General features: G+C 37.7%; 1 protein-coding gene across 3 annotated transcripts in view; it reads right to left on the bottom strand.

Moving 5' to 3' along the window:
- Positions 1 to 4,702: 4,702 nt before the first annotated feature.
- Positions 4,703 to 26,000, bottom strand: part of LOC129757234 (FMRFamide neuropeptides) — a 59,622-nt gene continuing 38,324 nt past the window's right edge. For 2 of the 3 annotated variants that reach the window (XM_055754385.1, XM_055754386.1), the window contains exon 2: positions 4,703 to 6,148. In XM_055754385.1, coding sequence (XP_055610360.1) covers positions 5,079 to 6,140 — 1,062 coding nt within the window. In that variant the 5' untranslated portion in view covers positions 6,141 to 6,148 and the 3' untranslated portion in view covers positions 4,703 to 5,078. Of the gene's footprint in view, positions 6,149 to 18,539; positions 18,902 to 26,000 lie in introns of those variants that run through there. The other variant, XM_055754384.1, reaches the window with a different exon arrangement.

Here is a 26,000-nt window from a genome sequence, read left to right as displayed (position 1 = left end):
TTTCAACTTTTGTACACTTCCCGAAGCACTTTCTGGAAAAATGCAAAAAGTCACTAAACTACTACGCCGAACTGTTGTTTTGCCTCTTATTGCATGCACGGCAATTTAGTGCGATGCAAATACACTGAGGTTTTTTTTTACGCGGTATTTCGACCCGCGTAAAAAAACCGCGTTAATTCGAAAATCCGCGTAAAAAAAACGCGTTAATTTCAATATCCGTGTAAAAAAAAACCGCGTTAATTCGAAAATCCGCGTAAAAAAAACCTCGTTAATTCAAAAATCCACGTAAAAAAAAACCCGAAATTCGAAAATCAACGTAAAAATCCAGAAAACGCGTAAGAACCATGATTATTTAAAAATTTGCGTACAAGGATAGTTTATTTTTAAGATAAAAAACAAAATCAATTAGATTAATAGAATAGTAGAAAATAGTGTGGCTTATTTGAAAGTGTGAAATTCAGATCGTCTCATGTCTCATGTCTCAGGTCTCATGTTCCATGTCTCAGGTCTTAGGTCTCATGTCTCAGGTCTCATGTCTCATGTCTCATGTCTCAGGTTTCAGGTCTCAGGTCTCAGGTCTCAGGTCTCATGTCTCAGGTCTCATGTCTCAAGTCTCATGTCTCATGTCTCATGCCTCAGGTCTCATGTCTCATGGCTCAAGTCTCATGTCTCAGGTCTCATGTCTCATGTCTTAGGTCTCATGTCTCAGGTCTCATGTCTCAGGTCTCATGTCTTAGGTCTTATGTCTCATGTCTTATGGCTCAAGTCTCAGGTCTCATGTTTCATGTCTTAGGTCTCATGTCTCAGGTCTCAGATCTCAGGTCTCATGTCTCAGGTCTCATGTCTCATGTCTCAGGTCTCATGTCTCAGGTCTCATGTCTCATGTCTCATGTCTCATGTCTCATGTCTCAGGTCTCAGGTCTCAAGTCTCAGGTCTCATGTCTCGTGTCTCAGATCTCGTGTCTCATATTTCAGGTCTCAAATCTCAGGTCTCATGTTTCAGGTCTCAGGTCTCAAGTCTCAAGTCACAGATCTCATGTATCACGTTCTTAGTCTCAGAGCTAAGATTTTCCCAACTACAAAAAGATTCTAAGTGTTTTCCTTTGAAAAGGTCTTAGAATATTTTCTCTAAAAACCCGCGTTAATTCGAAAATCCGCGTAAAAAAAAACCGCGTTAATTCGAAAATCCGCGTAAAAAAAACCACGTTAATTCGAAAATACGCGTAAAAAAAGCCGCGTAATAAAAAACCGTGTAAAAAAACCGCGTAAAAAAAACCTCAGTGTAGTCATTAAAACCAAGCTCGAAAATGAGAAAGTCATTATACCTACGTCTTAAATTTAAATCACGTTCTGAAATTTATTTATTGATCAAATGAAACCAAGCTTTAGCATAACGTAAAATACATTTTTTCAATCGTTCACAGTGAATCACTCAATTGTGTTTATGTTGGTTCATACGACCCAATCAAAACAAACTCTAGATTTTTCAATCCCGGAAAATTTGGAGGCAATCGGATGAAAACTATAATTTTGCGAATCAATTTTGTGTGTGGCAATTTCATTGTGGACACCCTTTTCATAATTTTATGAAAAATTACCTTGAAAATTTATGAATCAACCTACAAGAAGAAGCTCATGTCAACAAAAAACAACATGTGGACGACCATGCCAATGACAGAAAATTTATAATCAAGTAGGTCGTGGAATATACTTTTCGACACTGTATTTAGTGCTGGAAAATAGCACTTTTCGAAGATGTTTCCTGTGTCGAAATATTCCATTTTTAACACTGAATCGCAAAGAGAATATTTCAAAATCAAAACTGATGGCACATCGAATTCGCTATACCCGGATTTTGCCGCTAGCCTACCCCTTTCCATGTCATTGAAACTTTCTCTACATGGTAAAGTATCGGAGATACACTGTGAACACTTTGAAAAATGAAAAATAAAATTGGATATAGATGTTTCGTACCTTTTGGTCTAAGCAATAGATTATTTTATTTACATAGTATTCCGTCTCACGACATAACTTGACGAACATAAGCAATCTCGAAAAAAAAATCATATTTATAAAGAGTTACCTTTGAATACACGTGAATTGCATATTTCAGAAATGTGTTTTTTTTTATTATGTGACGGAGATCTTCAAAAAATTGAAAATTTAGTTCATTTTTTCTACTTATGTTCTTCATATTCTGACACCATTTAAAGCTTATTTACAATTTTCATGTTAAAAGCACAGAGAACAGACATCGGGCCCCGAACAAAAATGTGTTGAAATCGTGTGTGAGAATACCAACCTAAGTTTCAAACCAAATTCGTAAGTGGACTAACATCCATTAGATGTCGCTAGCAGTACACCTATTTTTTCATTTTTTCGACATGCTTAGAAATTAATACTCATCGCTTATCTCAAAGGAGGCCAGTGCAATATATGACAGTAACACAATTTTTTGTGTAAAAATTTTAAAAACATCAAGATTTCAAAAAAAGGCAAGTCATATTTCAATCACACTTTGATCGCTGTCATGTGCCCCATATTGTTCAATAAATATTGGCGCTGAATTGAAAGTTGAATTCCAAGTTTTGAAGTGTTGGTTGCGATTTTTCTATCAGAAAACAGTACCCTTGAACAGAAAATGTGAACATAACTGTTATAATTGAAAATTATGGGTAGATATTTCGGTTGATGTTACCTGAGATCAATACCTGAGGACTTGTAACGCATGATTAATAATAACTTTATTCATTTCTAATGATTAATAATCCTGATTTACAAGTCCTCATGTATCGATCTCAGGTAAAATCAACCGGAATATCAACCCATAATTTATAATTATAACATTAATGTTAAAATTTTCTGTTCTAGAAAACTGTATACTGATAGTAAAATCCAAGCCCATACTTTAAAACTTTGAATTCAACTTTCAATTCAGAGTCCATATTGATTGAACAATAATGGGCATATGGTAGCGATTAAAGTGTGATTGAATTATGATTTGCATTTTTTTTTAAATCATGATGTTTTTAAAAATTTTCACACAAAAAATTTTGTTACTGTCATATATTGCACTGGCCTCCTATGAGATGAGCGATGAGTGTTAATTTTTTATCGTGTCGAAGAAAATAAAAAAATTGTAGGTGTACTGGTAGCGACATCTTATGGATGTTAGTCCACTTACGAATTTGGGTTGAAACTTAGGTTGGTATTCTCACACACGATTTCAACACATTTTTGTTCGGGGCCCGATGTCTGTTCTCTGTGTTAAATGTCATGACTTAAAAATTTGGAAATATTTTATTTAAAATCAGATAAAATTTAATGCGTTTAGATCTGTCAGATTACGTCAGATGTGAATCAAAGCAATTGAAAGATTCCTTTTAATTCAACCACGGTAAATGAAAAGTTCATATACCGGTATTTCGATAGCAACTTACTACCTTCAATCGAAAACGCTCATTGGAGAAGGTAGTAAGTTGCTATCGAAATACCGGTATATGAACTTTTCATTTACCGTGGTCGAATTAAAAGGAATCTTTCGATTGCTTTGATTCAGTTGAATCATTCAACCAAGTAGGCTCACAACACAACAGACGTCAGATGTTCAATGTACTTTTTTAAATTTTTGTACCGTGACTGAAACAGCTTTGGTGGTACCCTCATCCGTCCCTGAAATTATTAACCGTTACAGTCCTTTTAAAAAAGACTGTAGATTAGCTACGGAATGCTCAAAAAATGTATAGTCTAAAAAATTAAGATTATGACCACAAAAAATAAAAAAAAGTTGTGTAAAAACCGTACTTTACAAAATCCAGTGCTAAGTTGCATTTTAATTTAAGAAAATCTGAAAATTGCAAATTGACAAAAAGATCAAAAACTGCTTTTTTGAAAAATTCGTTAAAAATCTTGCTTTCGTATTTTGAAAATCTAAAGATGCGAAAATGTGCCAAATTACTTCAACTTTTCAATCCTCTTTTCAAAATTTATCTGGTTTGACCTAAACAATTTGACGGTACGGTTTTTATACCGCTTTTTAACATATTTTGTGGCCATGATCTTTACAAATTTCGAAAAAATATATCCTTATGTGCATACAAGGTTTCCAAAACTATAATATTTGTAAAAATCGGTTGAGAAACAAGAGGGATATATCGGTTTTAAGCTACGAGTGTCAAACTGACATTCAAGGTCTTATTAGGGAGTTTTTTCAGGGTGCATCCATGAAAAAAAGTAATGATACAAAATTAAAGAATTCATTGAGGGTTCCCGAAGATTTTTTTTATTTTTATGCACTCGAATAAATTATAAGCGGTCAAACTTCCAATATTGTCATATTGACACTCAAAAGCGGATTAGGGTTAAAAAGAACGGTTTGACACCACTGTTTCACCTTTTTTGTTATCAAAAAAATTTTATACGTGCAACATATAGCTCTTTAACCTACTTAGACACTAAGTGAGTTCAACCCGTATAAAGTACCATTATTTTAGTTTCTTATTATGAATTTCGGATTTATGAGTGTACATTCCGAATCTGATAGTGAATATCTAATTTTAATAGTCAATCATTATTACGATTCAAGAGTGAAGAAATGAAGACTGGCAAAAGGAAATCTAAAAAACAAACACGATTCCGAAGAACTAATGTCGATCATGTTGGAAAAAAAAGTTTTGGGGATTTTCGGATCAATCAACATTAGTTTGTTCAATGCATGTAGTTCAATGTGTATTCTCACAATAAATCAATTAGACTTATAAGATAATGATAATAACGACTAGATTCTCTTTGTAAATTTATAAATATAGCTAAATAGTAAGAGTCACTTCATCGGCTTAACACCTAGTTAGTAGCTTTGCTTTGGCATTCATAGGAATTGTTCAGAAGGAGTATTCTGTCTGGCTGTTCTTCTGTTTGTCAGAATCAAATTGTTAGTCCCAGCCTTATTGAAACAATCGTGTGGAAATGAACAAATAGTAATCTTTTCCGTCGATTTTAAATTACCAACAATTTGATTCCGAGGAAACCGCTCAAGTTTCAGTTCTGCACACTACACATATCACTCGAGCATTAAAAAACTACTTGTTGACGGCATAGTATGGGCTAAGAACATCTTCTTCTCGTAGATTGATTTCATAATCGTCATCAGTATTGGACGGCGATTTAGATTGATCGTCATATTTTTCCGCAGCTATTCGATTCGTTTCTAGGATTCCAGTTTTGCTTTCACCCGAGCCGATGACAGCAGAAGTGCCAACAGTTTCCGTTCCATTCAAATTTGTAGGTTTGCTTGTTTTATCCGATCTACCAAACCGCATGAAATTGTTGTCCATTTTAACGAGTCGTAAAAATCGAGGATCAGATCTACCAAACCGCATTAGGTTACCCTTTGATCGTCCGAAGCGCATCAGGTTCCCGTTGCTGGCCCTGCCGAAACGAAGCAGATTCCCCCGTGGTGGATTATTTCCTGAACGTCCAAAGCGCATCAGATTGGCTCGCTGCATCCGGAAAAATCTTCCAACATCATCATCATCATCATCATCATTGCGCTTACCGAACCTCATTAGATTTTTGGGAGAATCACGGCGATAATAAACTACTTGTTTAGGTTTAATTTGCTCTCCGGATTCACTGACTGCCGGTTCCTCGGACGAATTGGGATTGCGCTTCGAAAATATGACCTCTTCACTGCCCACAGCTTCCTGCCCATCTTCTTTGGCCAGTTTCCCGTCTAAATCGTTGTAGTGCACCAACGAATACGGCACATCACTGGGCATTCTACCGAACCGCATGAATCCTCGATCTGCCCGTCCGAATCTCATCAAATTGTTCCGTTTATTAGAGCGGGACACTCGCTGCAACGCTGCTCCGTCGGCCCGCCCAAAGCGCATAAAATTTTTATCCAAAGCACTGCGACGTCTAGCTTCAATTTCAGTGTTATCACTTTTTACGCTCCTCCGAAACTCAAATACCACGCCATTTCCATTCGGGTAGTCACCTGTTCCGGAATCTAAATCATATCCAATGGCAGAAAAATCCGCTTCCGGTTGGCTGCCATCAGAGGCCAGGTCGTATTCCGCGCACGAGGAATGGATGCTGCATTTGTAAATCAGGATTGCGAGGAGAAGATACATTTTCATTGCGAAATCTGAAATGAGGAGAAGAATTTTTACGATTTAGTTTAGGTAATTGACCGGTCGTTGATTGTAAAGCATGTCAATTGTCATCCACATTTTCTTTGAAATACTTATTGCAGCTCAAAAATTCGATTTGTTAGGTCTATCTGCCCTTCTTATCTATAGGGGAGAATGAGGATACTTGATCCCTTTTTCACATTTTCAACATATCTTTTTGGGAAAATTTAACAACTCGCCGTCTTTTGCATTTTCTGACAGCGTGTAATTTCAAGTTCATATGCTCCCAAAAATTTTAACGATACATGACACCATAGTTGAACTAGTGAATTCTAAATGTTTGTCTACTACCTTATTGCATACTTAGGGGCGCAATGTTTTTGTTTTAGATGAATACAGTATTTTAAATCCTATTTAACAGATAAATACTAGAAAAACATTAGTTATTGGACAAATAAGTAATTTCATATTAACCAATGATCACGGAGATCACGGATTCAGGAGAAAAATACATCTTTTTGGACTCTAGGGATCAATTAAACCCAACAAGTTTGTTGCAATTTACCCCTTACCCCTTACCCTTTAGATGGGTGAAAATTGCATGTATTTGTAAATTTTAAAATGACTGATGAAATCAATAATATTTCTGACTACTTAAATTTGATGACCCATAAATCTTACCTCTAATGATGTACAAGCGGTGTTATAATCTGTGGACATTAAGTTATTAGAAGCCATTGAAGTTTAAAAGTGTTGCATGTTGCCCCAGTTGACGGTATACCAAACGATTCGTTACATTTTAATCTTTGTACATCTGCCTTAAATTTCTGATATTTTATAGTTTTTAAACACCTTTTGTAATGAAATTCAAGTGCTCCAATTAGAAAAATGCATGATAAATCGAGCACCTCGAAGATTTTCTTTTTTTATAACTCAGATTCAGAATCCTGACTCAGAATTAAGATTTATAATGAATGATCCAGAATTACTAAAAAAGTTTTTTTTATTTTGTTTTTAACTTTTAACCTAATTTGTTCTAAAATGAAAAACACTTTTCAGATGGTGACTTGACCGATTTCTGGAAGCAACAGAAGCATTTTTTTCAACTTTTTAAGCTTTTGCGATCCCTTCCACTACTCAGTTGGTGAAAAAGACTCCAGGGCCCAAGTAAATATAATATAAATTATAAACAGGAAGTTCCGAACCCCTTCCTGCGTGTAGCCTGAAAATGAATGGTTGGTGTAAAGGAATCGGAACGACACTATTGTATTTCGGCATTGTTATGATTACGGTGTATTCGGAAATACCTACTATAATCCAAATCCATGCTCCATTCATTGAATCGCCAGAGGAAGTTTGGTTGCTACCTTATAGCTAGATTCTTGAAAAAAAAAATTCTCAAAGGAATTCAAAGCTAGCATTTTTCTGTGTTCCCATTTTTCGTGTGAGTCGAAGTCGAGTGGGAGTAAGATAACTTTGTTGATTTTTTTTCCTGCGCTCTATCTCCACCCATTCCATTCATGAATGAATAAGACTTTACGATTGGAGACCGTTTGGCGACATATTCCGGTTGAACCCAGTTGTGTTATGGTTTATGTTGTTTTAATTAAGTGCTTTTTGTGCCTCACAATTGAGGATCCGTCAGGGAATGGCCGTTCTACCAGTTGTGTTTTAAGCACAGGAAATCTGTTTAAAATGACCTAATTAAAGGTGCGTTTATTCTTAGAATCTTTCTGAGTGAGAATCAGAACTTTAAAGTTCAGTGATTTTGTTTATACACATTATCTTAACAATGTTATAAAAATAATAGATTACACCCTTTAGGCCAATGAAAGTTAACTCGAACTGTAATATATTGAATTTTACAGGAATGAGTTTCACGAATTCGCTTGAAATCTTTCTTGCATTGCACAAAATATTTTACTTTCTAAACGTATTCAATGTTAAACTCAAAGCATAATTCGTGTTCCACAATGGAAAACATTATATGTATTGACAAAAAAGCTAACTCTCACAGGATTTTCTTAGGTTTTATTTTAAATAAGTAGGACACGAGAAGCATAAAAACGTTCAACTTGCTCGAAAAAAAAAATTAGTGTCAGGAGATTAACTCATTAGAGATAACCAGTTGAAAAATACTATTTTTGTAAAGTATTTTTAAAGTATCTCGTTCGAACTTCAAAACTTCTATACAGTGCATTCAGCAAAAGTGTGCAACTTCAATGTTCCTAAAATTCTCTAAAACAAATTTTATTTTAAAAATCACTTTCAAAAAATTATGGATGAAAACCTGAAAATAGAAGATATATATTTTTTAAATTGCCATAGCTTTGAAACGGTTGTCGATGCGATTAAGACTTTTTTGACGAAGTTAGGGGAGATGGGGGCATAATGGCCACCTTAAGGAAAACGGTTATTTAACCATAGAAAATAGCTATAATATGAAGGTTACATTATTGTTTCGTGTTCAGACACTTGAAAAGCCTATTCCCCAACGGGCTGAAACGTGAAAAACTAGATGAAAACGTTAAAAAATGCCTTTTAAAAATTTTTGCCAAAAGCTGAAAACCAGCCACTGTGGAGGCATAATGAGAACCTCAACAATCCTCAACAATGAAGTTTTCCGTTGAGCTAATGATGTGTATAATCATAAGACTTAGCTTGTGTGATTTTTTCAACAAAGAAATGAGGGGCTTGTGATATAACTCAGTTGACAAGTCAGTTGCTTCCTGAGCCGATGTCCGTGAGTTCGAGCCCAAAAGTAAACATCGATCACAGTTGTACCGGATAAGTTTTTCAATGACTGTCCGCGAACTGCATCGTTGATTATGAGTCGCAAATGCCATGAAGACGGTAAAACGACCCTAATCGAAACAAAAATAGGAGTTCATATTTGAAGCCTAATAACTTTTTTATGTCAACTCTAATCGAAATGTAGTTTGCGGATGAAATATTTGTCATAATTTAATTTTTAAGAAAAACCGTATTCAAAAGAAATCCGCCGAAGGGGATCAAAATTATTGATTTTTCGTGTTACTCCTGAACAAAATGTCTCAAAATTCCATACAAACTTCAGGCTCGTTGAGCGACCCCTTACCGAGGCCCGATCTGCCCCAAATTTGGCATGACACCTTGTACTAGTCTTAAGATCAATATTAGCTTGCTAATATTCCACTGGTTTTTAATTTCCCATACGAATTTGGGGCACACTAATGTAAATACGTAAAATAAAATATTCATCATTCTTCTGCATTTATGCTGAATATTATTTTCTATGAAAAATGAAAATAAGGTTCCATAATATTGTAATTTGAAAGTAAACAATGAAAACATCGTGATTAATTTTTTTTTAATGTAAATCAATCTGTTAAGTTTAAAAAAAAGAAGTGCTTCGCTATAGATGAAAACAAATTGATTAAAATCTGAGCATAAAAAGTGAATAGTTTAACGTTTGACCGACACGCGGCGATTAAATTGGCTAAAAAAAATCAATTTAGGTCCGTTTGCTCACTGTTGACAAAAAAAAATCAACACATTAAATTGACCAAACAAAAAAAAATGGTTCCAAAGGCTAAATAAGCTTGAGTTTTTATTGACCATTCTAACATGAACACTGATCGTCCGATTAGATTGGGTAAACGATCAGGAAAAAAATGTGCGGTTCAAAGTAGCTCAAATAGACACGTCGTTAAAAAAATCTAAACAAATCTTGAAGTTTATCTGAATATTTTATATGAGAAATCTTTTGTTTTCTCAACAACAGAAAAAACACTCATAAAGAGTAAAGTGAAACATTGGACTACTTTAAATTTTTACTTTAAATCCATTTCATCTTTGTTAAGAATTTGATGCTTTGATTTTATGATTCGGGGTAACATTGATCCAACTTTTTCGAGTTACAAATAGCAATGGCCAACAGAACCCGCAGCTCGAGGCGCCCACAGTAAGTCGCATTAATGGCGTCAACTCGGAAGCGCCCTCGCTGGCTGAAATAGAAGCGGCAATCAAGGACATGAAATCCAACAAAGCGCCTGGAATCGATTGCATTCCTGCTGAAATGCTCAAAGCCGACCCTGCCTTGTCAGCACAAATGTTGCACCGTCTATTCGCTGACATTTGGGATACTGCAACATTCCCGGCCGACTGGATGCAGGGTATCCTCGTAAAGGTCCCAAAGAAAGGAGACCTAACAGAGTGCGGTAACTGGCGTGGCATAACTTTGATCTGTACAACCCTCAAAGTACTCTGCAAAGTGATCCTGAACAGGATCCAGGAGAAAATCGACGCTACACTCCGACGGCAACAAGCCGGATTCCGATCCGGACGATCATGTGTGGACCACATCACAACGCTACGAATAATACTGGAACAAATCAACGAATTCCAGGACTCTCTTCTGCTGGTGTTCGTTGATTTCGAAAAAGCATTTGACCGACTGAACCACGAAAACATCTGGGCTGCTCTTAGACGACGAGGGGTCCCAGAGAAACTAGTCCATCTCATCGAAGCACAGTACGAGGCATTTTCGTGCAAGGTCTTGCACGACGGTGTCTTGTCCGAACCAATCCCGGTAACTGCTGGAGTGAGACAAGGATGTATTTTGTCACCGCTGCTTTTTCTCATCGTAATGGATGAGATCTTGACTGGATCGATTGACTGTAGACCAAACCGAGGATTGCCGTGGAATCCTTCAACCATGGAGCAACTGAACGACCTTGACCTGGCAGACGATATTGTTTTGCTCGCCCAAACACAACAAGACATGCAGAGCAAACTCGACGACCTCACCGAAAGTTCCAAGGCAGCAGGTCTCAAAATCAATGTCGGAAAGACCAAGTCGATGGAAATCAATACAGAAAATCGTTCCAATTTCGTGGTAGCTGGACAACAGGTTGAGACAGTGGAGTGCTTCCAGTATCTTGGTAGCCAGATTACGCCTGATGGTGGGACCAAGAAGGACATCGAGACACGGATCAGAAAAGCCCGATTTGCGTTTGCGAGTCTCCAAAACATCTTCAACTCAAACGTCAAATCCGTATTGCTGTACGGGTGTGAAACTTGGTGCACATATGCGGTGACGACGCGAAAACTGCAAGTTTTTGTGAATCGCTGCCTGCGGAACATCATCCGCGCTTGGTGGCCTGGTAACTGGATCTCAAACGTTGAACTTCATCGCCGGTGTCATCAAAAGGCGCTAGAAATCGAGATTCGGGAACGTAAGTGGAGATGGATTGGGCACACGCTGCGAAGAGATGAAAACGAGATTTGCAGAGAGGCGCTTGACTGGAATCCAGATGGGCATCGAAGAAGAGGCAGGCCCAAAAGCTCGTGGCGGCGAAGTCTAGCCGCTGAAATCCGCACAGTTGACGAGAACCTCGGCTGGCAGCAAGTGAAGACGCTGGCTCCGGATCGCCAGCAGTGGAGATCTTTTATCTCAGCCCTATGCGCCGGTCAATCGGCGCTGGACCCTTAGGTTAGGTAGGTAACATTGATCAGTCTCTATTTTGACGGTTTTAACGAGTTTTCTTGTCATAAAAGATACAAAACAACTTCATAATATTCACAAATGCTAGTAATTGATAATCTAAGGCAGTTCGTGTGTTAAGGCCGAACAACAATTAAAATCGAAAGATGGACCATAATGCTGCATGAATTAAGAAGCTAAATTTTTTTTAACATTACTTATAAAATTTTAACTACAAAAAAAATTAAATGTTGCCTTTATTCAATTCTCTAGGCCCTCGCACTATTCCCCTTTAATTTTTTCCTTCAAACTTTACCATTTGATAGGGTTTGTAGCCATTTGTCCTAGACTGGCTTACTCTTGGAAAACGTCCCTATTTTTTAAATATCAAAAATTTAGAGGAAAACTGTACAAGACGCACCAGCGGGGTAAGATGGCCCATGCCATTCTTTTTCAACAATACACTAACCTATAGCTTCGGATGATGTTTTTCTTCATTTTTATTGTAGCAAACAAAGTTTTTCATCATTAATTAGATGAAAAGTTCACAAAAACGACTTTAGTTCTTAGAAACAGAAGCATTAATGGAATCAGCGTGAAACTTGTTATTTTTCATTGGTAACATATAAGGTTTTATGGTAAACCAGCCTGCGCAATCTAAAGAAACTACAGCTTATCGTGTATTCACTCGTAGCTCTTTCGAAAGACTATAAATATTTTGTTGTATTTTACTAATTTCTCACCAGGTTTAGCTAAAATCAATCATTTCAGAATTAGGGCAGAATGCCAACAAGACCACGTGTTTTACGCTCCAATTTTGAATGCTGTCAACTTTTGTGAAAACCCGAATATCAAAACAAAGGGCCATTCTTTTTATTTGTTTAATCCCAAATTACAATGCATAATTATAGCAAATTTCGTCCTTGTTCGAGTTGAAAAGGTGCACCAATATTCGATTCTAAAAAATTATCTGCCGCCATGTTTGCCTCGATATCAGTCAAGAAATTGAATTTCGTTGCCTACTTGAAGGCGTTTTTCTTATAAGGATTCAAACAAGTATATTTTGAAATGCAGAATTGTCGATAATATCTTATTCCTGAACTTTCAATTTGGTTCTTAGATGATTGGTATCGCTGTAAATAGCGATTCTGCTTAACTGATGCGTCTTGTACAGTTTTCCCCTACCTCAAAACACAACAAAACTATACCAAAACTATAAATTAGCTAAGCAAAAAGTTAAACTGTCACATAAATTAACCTGCTGCTTCTAAACGCTATGATTTCATCAGGGAGGGTGTTTGTTTGCGAACCTTGGAAAAAATAGATATTCAAGATTTTAAAATAACATTTTTACTTACATTTGAAATTTTCAATAACAAACCAAGTTTTACCTTTTTTGAAACTCAACATGTAGGTTTTTAAACGAAGAAAAAAGTTTTAACTTTAGAATTAGTTATTGATAACAATGTGGCGAAATTCCATGTTAATCGAATCTACACCGGTGATAAATTTTACCCCGTTTTACGGTACATTGAAGGATTAGAAAGATTGCGTACATAACTTACACAAATTACACATATATTCTTCTGTTTTTATTAGATTCGAAATTTTGATACCAAAAGTTTTGTCTATCAGCTCTTGTTTTAGTGATATGGTGTGTGGAAATTTTGAAATTGATCGATTTTAAGTAAAATCGATCATTGATAGCTGATGAATAAACAAACCTGCATAAAACAAGAAGTGATTTTGATACTATTTATTATCTTCTATTTAATTCAGGACTAAGGTTTTGCCTAGATATTTTCGATTCAGAGGTCTATAGGATAGCTTTATATTCAATTATACACTTTTTAGAAATTTTAACAGGAAACATTAGAAGAGAATGAGGATACTTAATCCCCTTTTCTTATTTTCACCATATCTTTTTGTGAAAATTTAGCATCTCGCCGTCTTTTGCATTTTCTGACATCGTGTAATTTCAAGTTTATATCACTCTATATTCTCCAAAAGCTAGAACGATGCATGAACTCGTTGCTGAGCTAGAAGCATTTTCGCAAAAATTGTGATATTTTTTAAAGTACAGGAGACTTGATCCTTTATGTACTAAAGAAGACTTGATCCTCAATTCAGTGTGCCCTAACCCTAGACGAAAATCTAGTAAAATCCGAAGATAAAAGGTGAGTATTTTTTGCCATATTAGTTCTTATTTCACAGTTTGTAAGTATCAGGTAAAGAGAATTCTAAAAGTTTGTCCACTACCCTAGAGTCCTTGCATACTTTAAGGCGCCATTTTCTAATTTTCAGATAAATACAATAATTTTAGTCCTTTTTAACAAATAATAAGTTGTAGAACATATATTGGTAATTTCATAATAAGCAATGATCACGATCCACTCAGAAAAAAAAATATCTTTTTGGACACTTGGGATCAATTATGCCCATAACATACATTTTGGAAAACGTCCTTTATTAAAAAATTGAGAGTTTACTATTGTTTTAAATATATGGCATTATGAAGTTCATATTATACAATTACGACTGACATACTAGAATAAATATTTTTACTATAATTTTTTCATGTAAGAAACATTCTAAGGTTATAAAAAAGGATCTTCGAATCACATTTTGTTATTAAAAATAAAACAAGTTCAATAACTACAAAAATAATATTTTCAAAATGTGCCGAGCATTGTTGTTTTGTTCTATTTGGCACATTTTCTAGAAAATTTGATATTTGTAAGACGTTCTTGTTCCGAGATATAGCGAAGGAATCAAGTATCCCCAATCATGGCCGTAGGAACGGGGGGGGTTTTGGGGGTTAAACCCCCCCCATGAGGGTCCAAAAAAGCAAGCGAGGTATTCTACTCTAGACTCAAAATTTTAAATTCATAATCAAATCATGATAATAGAGCAAAGATATTCAAGAGTTACTATCAGGACTAAAAACTAAAGCAAAAACCTCAAAAATCCATCCCAAGCTTAAAATCTGCTACTGTTTTCAAAATTTTCCCATTGCTTCATAGAATAAGGTTGTCTGATTTTTTTCAGCACGTATCCGGGCCGGACAAATCCATGCTGTTCTATATTAAAACCTGGCAAAAGCCGAGTATTTGATTTCAAAATTGTCGACCAAAATCCAGGCAATACCGGGCAATTTTGGTCAAAACCTAGGAATTGCTCATCAAAAATCTATAAAGAAAACTTTAAAAAACCTTTCATGATTTTTTTTTTTGAAACTTACTGCAAAAATTAACGCATAATTAAAAAAAATACTACACAATTTGTTTTTTTAGTTTGATTTAAGGATGAGAATAAAAACAAACCCGGGCAAAATCCGGGCTTTTTCAATGAATCCGGAAAACGGGGCGGACCGGACTTTTCCCAAATTTTATATTAAATATCCGGGCCAATCCGGTTAAAACCAGGCAATCTGGCAATCTGATTATAGAAATTAAGTTCTGAATATTAAATTTTAAATCAAACCCATTTTGAAGGTTTTGATTCCATATTCCCATAACAAAAATTATATTTCGACATATTTTCGTATTTCTGATTCTGTATCAAGTTAAGGATTCTTGATTTTCAGTTCGAGTAATCATAAGAAATTAAAAATGGAAAGCTGCTATGAAATCCTGGCTCAAATTCGGTTTTGCATTTCATATAAAATTTGAATGATTTTTCTCGAAAAACACATGCATTTTCAGTAGATTTCAAATTGTAAAAAAAAGAAGAATTTTGTTTTATATTCATATTCAAAATTCTTAAACTTCATTTTAGCACAAAATTTAAACATATAAAGCTTCTAGATGGCGATCCAAAATTGAAAACTCAGATTCAGTTTCATCATTTGAAATTCACATTTTTAACCAGATTCACAAAACAGATAGAAAATCAATCATTGAAATGATGAATGAAGATAAAACCAGCTCTACAATATTTAAATAATAGATTCATGAATGAGGGCTCAAAGGCTTGGATAATAAAGATCTAATCTAGAAGTAAGATTCCTAAATCATATTTTTTGTACATTTCAAAAATCGTATAGAAATTTGGAAACAGATTCAAAGTTCAATTGAATGAGTTTCTCAATCAACATAAAATAGTTGAGAAATTCAAGAGAACATGAACTTAAAAATTTGCTTGTCAATTCAATTTCCAAATATCATATTTTTAATCAGAATTAGTTTGTACATACAATTCAACTGAAAATCACAAATCTAAAGTAGAATTAGATTAAATTTTCAAAGTTATGATTCCTGCAAAATATCTCAAATTATATAAAAAAAAAACATCCACAAGATTTTTATCATGGAATTGATTCTTCATGGAAAATATTTCCAGTTGAAGAAACATGTACCTGATCTTCACTTAAAAAATCTGCATAAAATACTTTATTTTTTCAGTGTATTGTTAAACATTATTAATATTGCAGTTATTAAGCCTAATTTCAAACTAAAACCATAAATTTAGTTCAAGTTTGCATCAAAAATATTCGATCCGAAATTTTTTTATCTCTTACTGTTTTTTATTTTGTAAAATTTTGTTTATTTTCATCAAAGGTTAGAATCTTAGAGTTTGCAAAAGAGTTTAGAAGATTGGGCTTGTTTAATTTGAGTATAGAATAAGTTTTTTTTAAAAGAAATTGAAGGCTACTCTAAAAAGAACTTATTTTATGCTCAAATCAAATAACTTTGATCTACCAGACTTTTAAACAAATTCAAAAATTTTAACCATCGATGAAAGCAAATTTCATATTTTGTCTTGGTTATAAAAATTTAGCACACCCTTTAGGCTAAGGACCACTGTTTTAAAGTTACTTTTTTTAAGGTTTTTTCAACGACACTTTGTCATCCTTGTGGCATTCGTGTTTTATTTAAAGTTACGATTTCATACAAAAACTATTAATGAGTACTTTAAAATGAATAATCATCTAGTTACAAACATAATTTGTTTTATTTTTTTTATTTGTGTGTTGTTGGGCAAAAAATCATGGGTATAAATAAGTCACCAAAACCCCCCCCATAAGTCGGTTCTTCCTACGGCCCTGTCCCCAATGATCAAGTATCCTCATTCTCCCCTACAAGGGGAAAAGTTTCCTAAATGGGCCTATCGGGTTAAATGACCCTACGGCTGTTTGATGAAATGGCTGACTAGACAGCTTATCTGACCAATGCATTTTGAGGGTGATACGCTTAGAACATAAGGCAAGAAAGAATTTAATGAATTTACAAACTCAAAAAAAAAATTAAAAAATCATACGAGGTTTTGATACATTTTGATGTAATATTTCGTCTTTTAAAAATTATAAGTAAAGAAGCTTAAAACAAAAACTAGAATGGTTTTTGTTTCTTACTCAAATGAACTCTAGAAATAAAACATATTTCAGCTTTTATGGAGGTTTAATAATGATTATATAGTGGAATAATAGAGTGTTTTTGTATGCCCCCATCATGTTTGTAAAATGCCTCCATCCTAAAATAACAGGTAAATAGAATAAATAAATGATTTTTATCATTGAACCTTCAAATCAAAGCTCAGAATAACATCTTAAGAGAGAATTGAAGATCTAAAAACAGATTTGATAAAGTTTTTCTCATGGATGAACTGCCTCCATAGTATGGCAACCCTAACTTTTGTTTTATTCCATAAAATTTTTATATACATAGATTTTTATAAAACTTCAGCTTTGTCGTACGAAAATTATTAATTTCTAGCAGTTTCAATGAAATTATACGGAAATATTACCCAAAAAACAGAAATTTTGTTCAAAAAATAAATAGGCGCATTTAGCCCGCATGATTTGAGGTTCGTCATTTTAGACAACACTTATAATAAAATCATTTTCTTGTAAACAGAAGAAAATTTTAACATAAAAATTACTCCAATGTATAGAAAACAGATGCCTGCACACGTGTATATATTTTTTGTACACATATTCGATGTGATATTTGATTAAATCAGTGTTCTGCTTAATAGGCGCATATAGCCCGCTCCTCCCCAACTATTTCTGACACCGCTGGCTTTCGCCTTTCGTCTTCTAGTATTTACATTAAAGATTTAAGCTCATTAAATAAATTTGTAGAAAACTGTAAAACGATTGGACTTTTGGTTTTTAGACTATCAAGATTCAATTTGGGTTAAAATTTCTAAAAATTATCTTTAAAATTGCCGAATTTTGCAAAATTGAGAAATATAAACAATAAGGAAATTTTTATAACTTTTTTCTCAGACTCAGAAGTTAAAATTAATCGCGATCTTCGGGAAAGTTGATCATTTAAATGAAACCTTTAATTTCCAAATCTTTGTAATGTCCTGCATAAAAATTACCAAATTGATTAAATGAATTTTTACTCATTTTCCGAAGTTATTTCATGGAGCAAAACTAATTGCACATTTAGATTTAGTACCCTTAAATTAGTTTAGATCAGTTTTTAAGTTCATTGCACCTTAGAAAGATGTAAATTTTGTTGCCTAGTGTTATCTATCTTCCATCAAATTTATGTATCTAACACAGTTAGATAGATGATTTTCGCTGACGTCGATAAAACGATTTAGATTGTCAAATCTTTCTTTGAATAATCCAATAACGTGAGCTATAATATGTACGGACATACATGAAACATATAACATGTCATAAACCTTTTAATTGAGCCTCCGTTAATGATTTCACTGGATGCTATCGCGAAGGTCGTCACACACATATACTAAATATAATTACATAATTAGTTTATCAAAGTTACTCAACCGCCATCAAACAGACTTCAGTATTTGACAGAGTAATTCTATTTTTGTACAATCTTAAACACGCACATTGGCTGTAAGAAAACTCGGAACATTTATTTTTACTTTTTAATTAAATATTTAAAGCTTTTTTTTGTTATTGTTTATGAAATTCACATGAAGAAAGATGCGGAGTTGTAGTCTATAAAACTGAAACTTACTCAAATTATGATAATTCCTCGTAATACTTTCGTGTTTGCGAATTTTTTAAATGGTAAGACATGTTTACGTATATTACGCGTTTATTTTTTTTAATCCTGATTTAACTCCACATGGAATTTAACTATGATGCCACATGACGAACTTCCTTTGCGTTTTATCTCCAATTTTTTGCTAAATCACATACACCAACCACTAAACCGGTTAACGGAAACTTCCGGCCGTTAAAAAGCACGATTTCGATCTGCTCACTTTTGCCCCGTAATTGCTACTGCGTTCGATTGAGCTGGAGTCCGCCTGTCTACTGGTTTCACTGAACCATTTTCGGCGCTATCCTTCTTGAAAATAAAGCGCCACATCGCCGAATGCTGGTTTATGTATCACTTTTTGACCGTTCTCGGTGTATGCTCTTGCGTGTGCTCGAACTCGAACTCAAACCCTACCAGAGTCATTTGGCCAAAGTTGCAAACCGGCAGCATCCTTTCGGGGGCAAAAGGCAGTGCTGCCTGCGGTTCCAAAATTGTAATAGGCAGATTTTTTTTTATCAACAGAGTATTAAGAAATCTGGAAACCATAAAAAATTATACCAATTTTGTTCTGTTCAACTTTTAAAAACGATATTTTTTTTGTGAATAACTTTTCAGAGACTCATTTGAAGTGGATACTCATATTTTCTTACAACAATAAATTTTAAAAAGGGATAAGACAGCAAAATGTCTAAATTATTTTTATTATTATTTTATTATCTAATTTTTTATTCATGTTACGGAAGATTTTTACCTTATAACTTGTTACGATATGGATGTGTGTTTTTTTCCTTTTTTTCAACTTAATGACTATTCGTTCCATTTTCCAGATTCTAAGGGGCCGTTCACATACCACGTGGACAACTCAGGGGGAGGGGGGATGTATGGATATGTCAAAGCTTGTCCACGGAGAGGGGGGTAGAGGTTTGGGTCATGTCCACGTGGACATACTTACTTCCAACATGTTTTCTAAAGGTAAATAAATATTAAGATTTTTTTTTTGTTTCGATTATAGTCGTTTCCCAAGTAACACAGATTATGCCAACTAGCATTAGGAAGTTTTATTATGGTTTAATTTTGGCATTTTTTTGTGCAGCTCGTTTTATGACGGTTTTATTATGGTCATGCAGAAAGCTTATATTTTTTTTCGACCATATGTTTGCAAATGGTTTTGAAAACGCTAATAAAACTTTTATTAAACATACTGTTTTAGTTATTTTGAAAGAGTTATGAATGCTTTTTTAAAACTATAATTGTTCGCCGCAACAGCCTCTCGGTTGAACACAGCTATCGCAAACTACAGCGACCTGCTTCGACTGATCCGAGATTTAGGACCGAAGGAATGTGTGAAGTGATAAGAGAGAATAATGATATGCAATATTATAAGGGAGAGTAAGGATAAGAATCAAAACAAATAAAATACTTGTGATTGATTTCGGATAGTGAAAGCTAGTTAGGTTGAAAGCAACTATTTGGTAAAATATTAGTATATCTCTCTATTTCAATATTTATTTAACAGTCCACAAACTTACAGGCTTAATATTATCAAGATCAGTTGATAAAAAGTTTCCTTGCCAAGAGGATTTATGATTAGAGCTGGTAATTGCGGTAATTGAATTCGCTATTCAACATGCGCTCATCGTTAACTTAATTGCAGGCTAGGAAACGATTGTAAAGTGAAATTGGTTGTGGAACAGTTTTTATTATAAGTCGGAGACTGAATTGTAAGTCCATTTTTTTCTATTTTATAAGCTATTATAAAACCTATCCTAAAAATATACTCATTCCATAGTTTCGAGCTGCTAACAACAATCCCACGAGTTTGTTTTTTACTGCTACGAGAACTCCACTTAAACTGTCCCAACATTTCTCGAAAAATTCAACCGGAGTAGGATGAGTTCGCAGGCCAATGTACGACAAACCCGGTCGAAAACGAGGGCTCAGCAGGTGAATGCTAACCCCATCCCGAGAGACGTCGACGATCAGGTATCGAATGGGTCCTCAGAAGATTCGTTCGTTCCTTCTATGGTCGATAGCGGCAGAGGTGAGTTACGGGAATGTCCTGGATGTGACCGACCCAATAAGGCGGAGAAATATATGGTGGAGTGCCAGAAATGTAATTGCTGGTTACATTTCACTTGTGCAAACGTCACTACCGCCACGGTACGTTCGAAATCCTTCATATGTTTGCCATGTGTAAGAAGCGAAGTTTCTGGTGTGTTGGTGGAACCGGCGAAAAGCCAAATTAGTGGAATTTCCAGCTCAGCTAGTGCGCGGGCGGCTAAGACTAAGCGTGATCTGCAGCGCCTTGATGAAGAAAAGCGGATAATGGAAGAGTTGAGCCGCGAAAAGATCGAGAAGGAACGAGCTCTGAACGAACTAGAGCTCAAGGAGAAAATGGAACTCGAAAAGCATTTTCTTGCGCGAAAGCATGATTTGCTGAATCAACAGGACAGCGGAGAAGGGAAAAGTGTACGCAGTATGCGGAGCAGCCAGCGGAGCGTGCAACGGACGGAAGAATGGGTGGAGAAGACAGCAAGTGAAGCTGTCGGGCCAGGATTGCCGTCCGTTAATGCAGAGGATATAAGTCTGGGAAATTCGCAGGGAGTACATCCTTCTTCAACGCCTCTAAAGATAGTTGATGCAGTCGGCGAAGGCGGACAATCGATCCCAGAAACTTTGGGAAGCTTGACGCTCGAAAACATTTTTGAGGAATCGATCGCAGCTGTCGACAAACCGGAAGAAAACCAACAAAATCAGCTGGTATTGCCCACCGTTGATGTCCAACCGTATTTGGACCTATTGAAACTCGATGAAGTAGCTCCAACCGGAGCGGTCTCGAAAGTGAAGCGGGTAATTCCCACTCATTACAAACGGTGGAGTATTGAAACCGGTGAGCTTCGACAACAAAAGGCCATGGATACACAACAGCGACAGAAAACGGCGGCAGAACTTCGGAACATGCAGGAGATGGTGCGAAATCTACAGTTAGACATCGGTACAAGAGAGCAACGGGAGATACGCATGGAAAATCTTATTAAAAGTGTGCAAGATCAACACGCCGAAGAACTGAGAACGATGCATAGATCGGAGACAGCTTTGCGGAATCAACTTCGACATCTGGAGTATGAGAACGCATGTCTGAAGACCCAGATTGAATCGCTGAGCAAAGAAATGAAACTGATGCGCACTTCGGAAGCAGATTTGCGGAATCAGATCAAGCAAGGTGACGGCGGAAGAGCTACGCAGATTGAACTCCTACAGAAGAAACTTGTCGAAACAGCACATAAGTTGCGCACTTCAGAAGCAGATTGGCGGGGGCAGCTGAATCGACGTGACGAGGAAAACAAAGCACTTCGGCTACAGCAGGCGGAACTGGAGAATGAAATCCAGGGTTTGCGCGCAACTGGAGAGGAGTTGCAGGACCAGCTAGAAGCGGGCCGTCAACGAGAGCAAGAATCAATCCGTCAACGAAACGAAGCGGAGCAGGAGTACTGGGATTTACACGACGAGGTACAGCGGTTCATCAATCGGAATGAGCACTGGTCAGCAGATTGCGGAAGTTCTCCTCCGTTACCTCCTCCTCCAGCGTCGTGGTTAGGTGAAGATTGTCCTGTCTCTCTCCCTCCTCCTCCTCCTCCTTCGAGTTGGACTATCGGTGGACTTTCCAAAATGTCTGGTGTTCCTCTTCAAGTAATTTCTACTGCAAGCGGCCAAGGACCAACCCCTCAGCAAATAGCTGCTAGACAGGTAGTTACTAAAGAGTTGCCAATCTTCTCAGGAGATCCAATCGATTGGCCTCTGTTCATCAGCAGCTACCAGCATTCGACGGAAGCTTGCGGGTACTCGAACTCCGAAAATCTGCTGCGTTTGCAGCGAAGTTTGAGGGGTAGTGCAAAGGAGTCTGTGAGCAGTTTTCTACTTCATCCGTCGACAGTTTCTCAAGTCATGTCCACTTTGCAGCAGTTGTACGGTCGGCCGGAACAAATTGTTAACAACATGATCGCTAAGGTACGAGCCACCCCTCCCCCGAAACCAGATCGGTTGGAAACACTGGTCAACTTTGGACTGGTAGTGCAGAATTTGTGCGGCCACTTGAAGGCAGTGGGACAGGAAAGACATTTAGCTAATCCGATTCTACTCCAAGAGTTGGTGGAAAAACTGCCAGCGACAGTGAAGTTCAACTGGGCGTTACACCAAGAACAAGTTGCAGAGGTGGATCTCAACGTGTTTAGCGAGTACATGGCGAAAATATCTTCGGCAGCAAGCGGCGTTACCCAACTGGCACCCATTCCGCAAAAACCCGTAAAGGATGAGCGTAGTCGACCGAAGGAGAGATCGTTTGTCAATACACACGCGTCCACGGTGCAACCAAAGGTGAATCGGCAAGAAGAGGAGCTAAACGGTGTCAGCGGAAAGCAGAAAGAAGGAGGTGCCTGGACGAAAAGTGGTAGATGGTGTGCAGTTTGCAGCGTCAATACTCACCAAATCGAAAACTGTGCGTCGTTTAAAGGATTAGATTTAGACGGGAAGTGGAAGGTGCTGAAGCAGAAAAAACTTTGCTCTCGCTGTCTTACATCTCACGCAAAGTGGCCGTGTAAAGGAGAAGTTTGTGGAATTAACGAATGCCCTAAGCGGCATCACCGATTACTCCATTTTGATCCACCGGCGGCGGCGAAGACCAACAATGCAGTTGTAACCGTTCATCGTCAGCTGTCATCATCAACGCTCTTCCGTATCCTGCCAGTAACGCTATTTGGAAAGAATGGGCAGTTCAACACCTACGCTTTTCTCGATGACGGATCATCGGTGACCCTCGTAGAGCGATCGATAGCGGAATCTCTTGGTATCAGCGGCGAGGTGGAAACCCTACATATTGAATGGACCGGAGGAGTCAACAAAACAATTTCTGGAGCAGAGGTCGTATCGATGGAGGTAGCTGAAGCCGGAGGAAGCAAGCGCTACAGACTCTCGGAGGTGTATACCGTGGACAACCTAGGCCTACCGCAACAGACCACGAACTACGCAGAGCTCGCTAATCGCTTTGCTCATCTCGACAAACTTCCGGTAAAGAGTTACAGGTGTGCAGTTCCAGGAATTCTGATCGGACAGAGCAACTGCCATCTTTTAGCTACGTTGAAATTGCGGGAGGGCAGAATAGGCGAGCCGATAGCAACCAAGACCAGGATCGGATGGGCAGTATGCGGTAGTCTCCGGAGACCGCAAATAAGCATGATGCACAGGCAGTTTCATATGAACGCTGAACCAGGTACCGACGACCTGCACGAGTACGTTCGGCGCTTTTTCGATGTGGACAGTCTAGGTGTTGCAGTCGCACCAGCAAAGAAAGGGGTTGAAGAGGAACGTGCCTATAGGATTTTGGAAGAAACCACGCGGCGTACCAACAGCGGAAAATTTGAGATTGGATTGCTATGGAAACAAGACTACATTGAGTTCCCTGACAGCCGACCGATGGCGGAACGACGCTTCAAGCTGCTCGAGAAACGACTGGCCCGGCATCCTGAGCTCTACGATGGTGTGCGACAGCAAATTGCGGACTTCAAAGCCAAGGGCTACATTCACGAAGCGTCAGCAGAAGAAATTGATAAATTTGATTTTCGGCGTACATGGCATATGCCGATTGGAGTCGTCGTGAACGAGAAAAAGCCTGGAAAAATTCGAGTTATTTGGGACGCCGCAGCAAAGGTCGAAGGTGTATCGCTGAACTCCATGTTGCTAAAGGGTCCAGACCTTCTAACGTCGTTGTTGTCGGTGCTGTTCGCCTTTCGAGAGCGTGAAGTGGCGGTGTCAGCAGACATCAAAGAAATGTTTTTGCAGATGCTCGTTCGAGCACCTGATCGCAGTGCCCTTCTATTCCCGTACAGAAATTCTCCAGAGTTGCCGATGAGTACTATGGTATCCGATGTGGCAATATTCGGCGCTGCGTGCTCTCCAGCGCACTCACAGTACGTAAAGAATTTGAACGCGACCGAACAAGAAGGGGAATTTCCACGTGGGGCAGAGGCAGTGAAGAAGCGGCATTACGTGGACGACTACGTGGACAGCTTCGATACGGTTGAAGAAGCATACGAGGTTGCGAAGGAGGTGATCGAGATCCACAGGCGAGCAGGATTCCATATCCGTAATTGGATGTCCAGCGATAAGAGCATGATGAATAAACTGGGCGAAGAGTTCGTGAAGCCTTCGAAAGCCATGCTACCGGAGAAGGAGTTTGGATTCGAGCGGGTCTTAGGAGCGGAGTGGAAACAACGAGAAGATAGTTTGGTTTTCTCGTTGCAGTTCTGCGCAAAGATAAGACATTTACTGGAGGGTACTTCAGTCCCAACGAAACGAGAAATGCTCCGCCTGGTTATGAGCATCTACGATCCGCTAGGCTTGGTAGGGTCATTCGTCATTCACGGAAAAATCTTGATCCAAGAAGTTTGGCGAACTAACGCGGATTGGGACAGCAGAATTACACCGGAGGTCGCGACCCGGTGGACTGAGTGGCTGACTGTACTGAGAAACATACCTGGATTGCGCATTCCTCGCTGCTATTTCCCAGGATACGATCCGGACAGCTACAAAAATATTGAGCTTCATGTGTTCGTGGATGCAAGCGCTCAGGCCTACGCAGCAGTCGCCTACTTCCGCATCATGGATCGAGGACAGATTAGAGTGGCTCTTGTGTCGTCAAAAACGAAGGTCGCACCGCTTCGAGGAGTTTCAATCCCACGATTGGAGTTGATGGCGGCTGTACTAGGAGCTCGTTTGCGGAAAACGGTTGAGAAAAACCACAGACTGAAAGTGAAGAAAACTTGTTTCTGGAGTGATTCATCAACGGTTTGCTCGTGGATCAAGTCGGACACGCGTCGTTATCGTCAATTTGTCGCTTTCAGGGTTGATGAAATTTTGAGTCTGTCAAGTATCGAAGAATGGCAGTGGATTTCGACGAAGGTCAATGTTGCAGACGAAGCCACCAAGTGGGGGAAGGGACCGACATGCAACGTAGATAGCCGTTGGTTCCATGGACCCGAATTCCTCTACAAAACCGAAGCAGATTGGACGATGGTTCCAGATGATCCAGATGTGGATGAAAGCGACCTTGAGCTGCGAGAAGCATATGTCTGTAGTCATCTGATCAAGCAGCCAATGGTGAAGTACGAGAGATTTTCGCGTTTTGAAAGGATGCTTCGTTCGGTGGCCTACGTTCACCACTACTTGAACAATTTACGAACTGCGGGGAGTAATCAACCGACGGATTCTATTGGTTTGACTAGTGCGGATATTCAGAAAGCGGAGAGGACATTATGGTTGACCGCGCAGTCCGAAGCATACCCGGACGAAGTTGCGATTTTGAAGCAGAATGTGGAGAGGAACGACCAGCAGCAGAAACCGATTGCGGTATCTAGCAGCCTGGTCAAGCAGTCACCATTC

The sequence above is a fragment of the Uranotaenia lowii genome, chromosome 3 (genome assembly GCF_029784155.1).
Source record: "Uranotaenia lowii strain MFRU-FL chromosome 3, ASM2978415v1, whole genome shotgun sequence".
Lineage (NCBI taxonomy): Eukaryota > Metazoa > Arthropoda > Insecta > Diptera > Culicidae > Uranotaenia > Uranotaenia lowii.
This window is presented reverse-complemented; position numbering and strand designations above follow the sequence as displayed.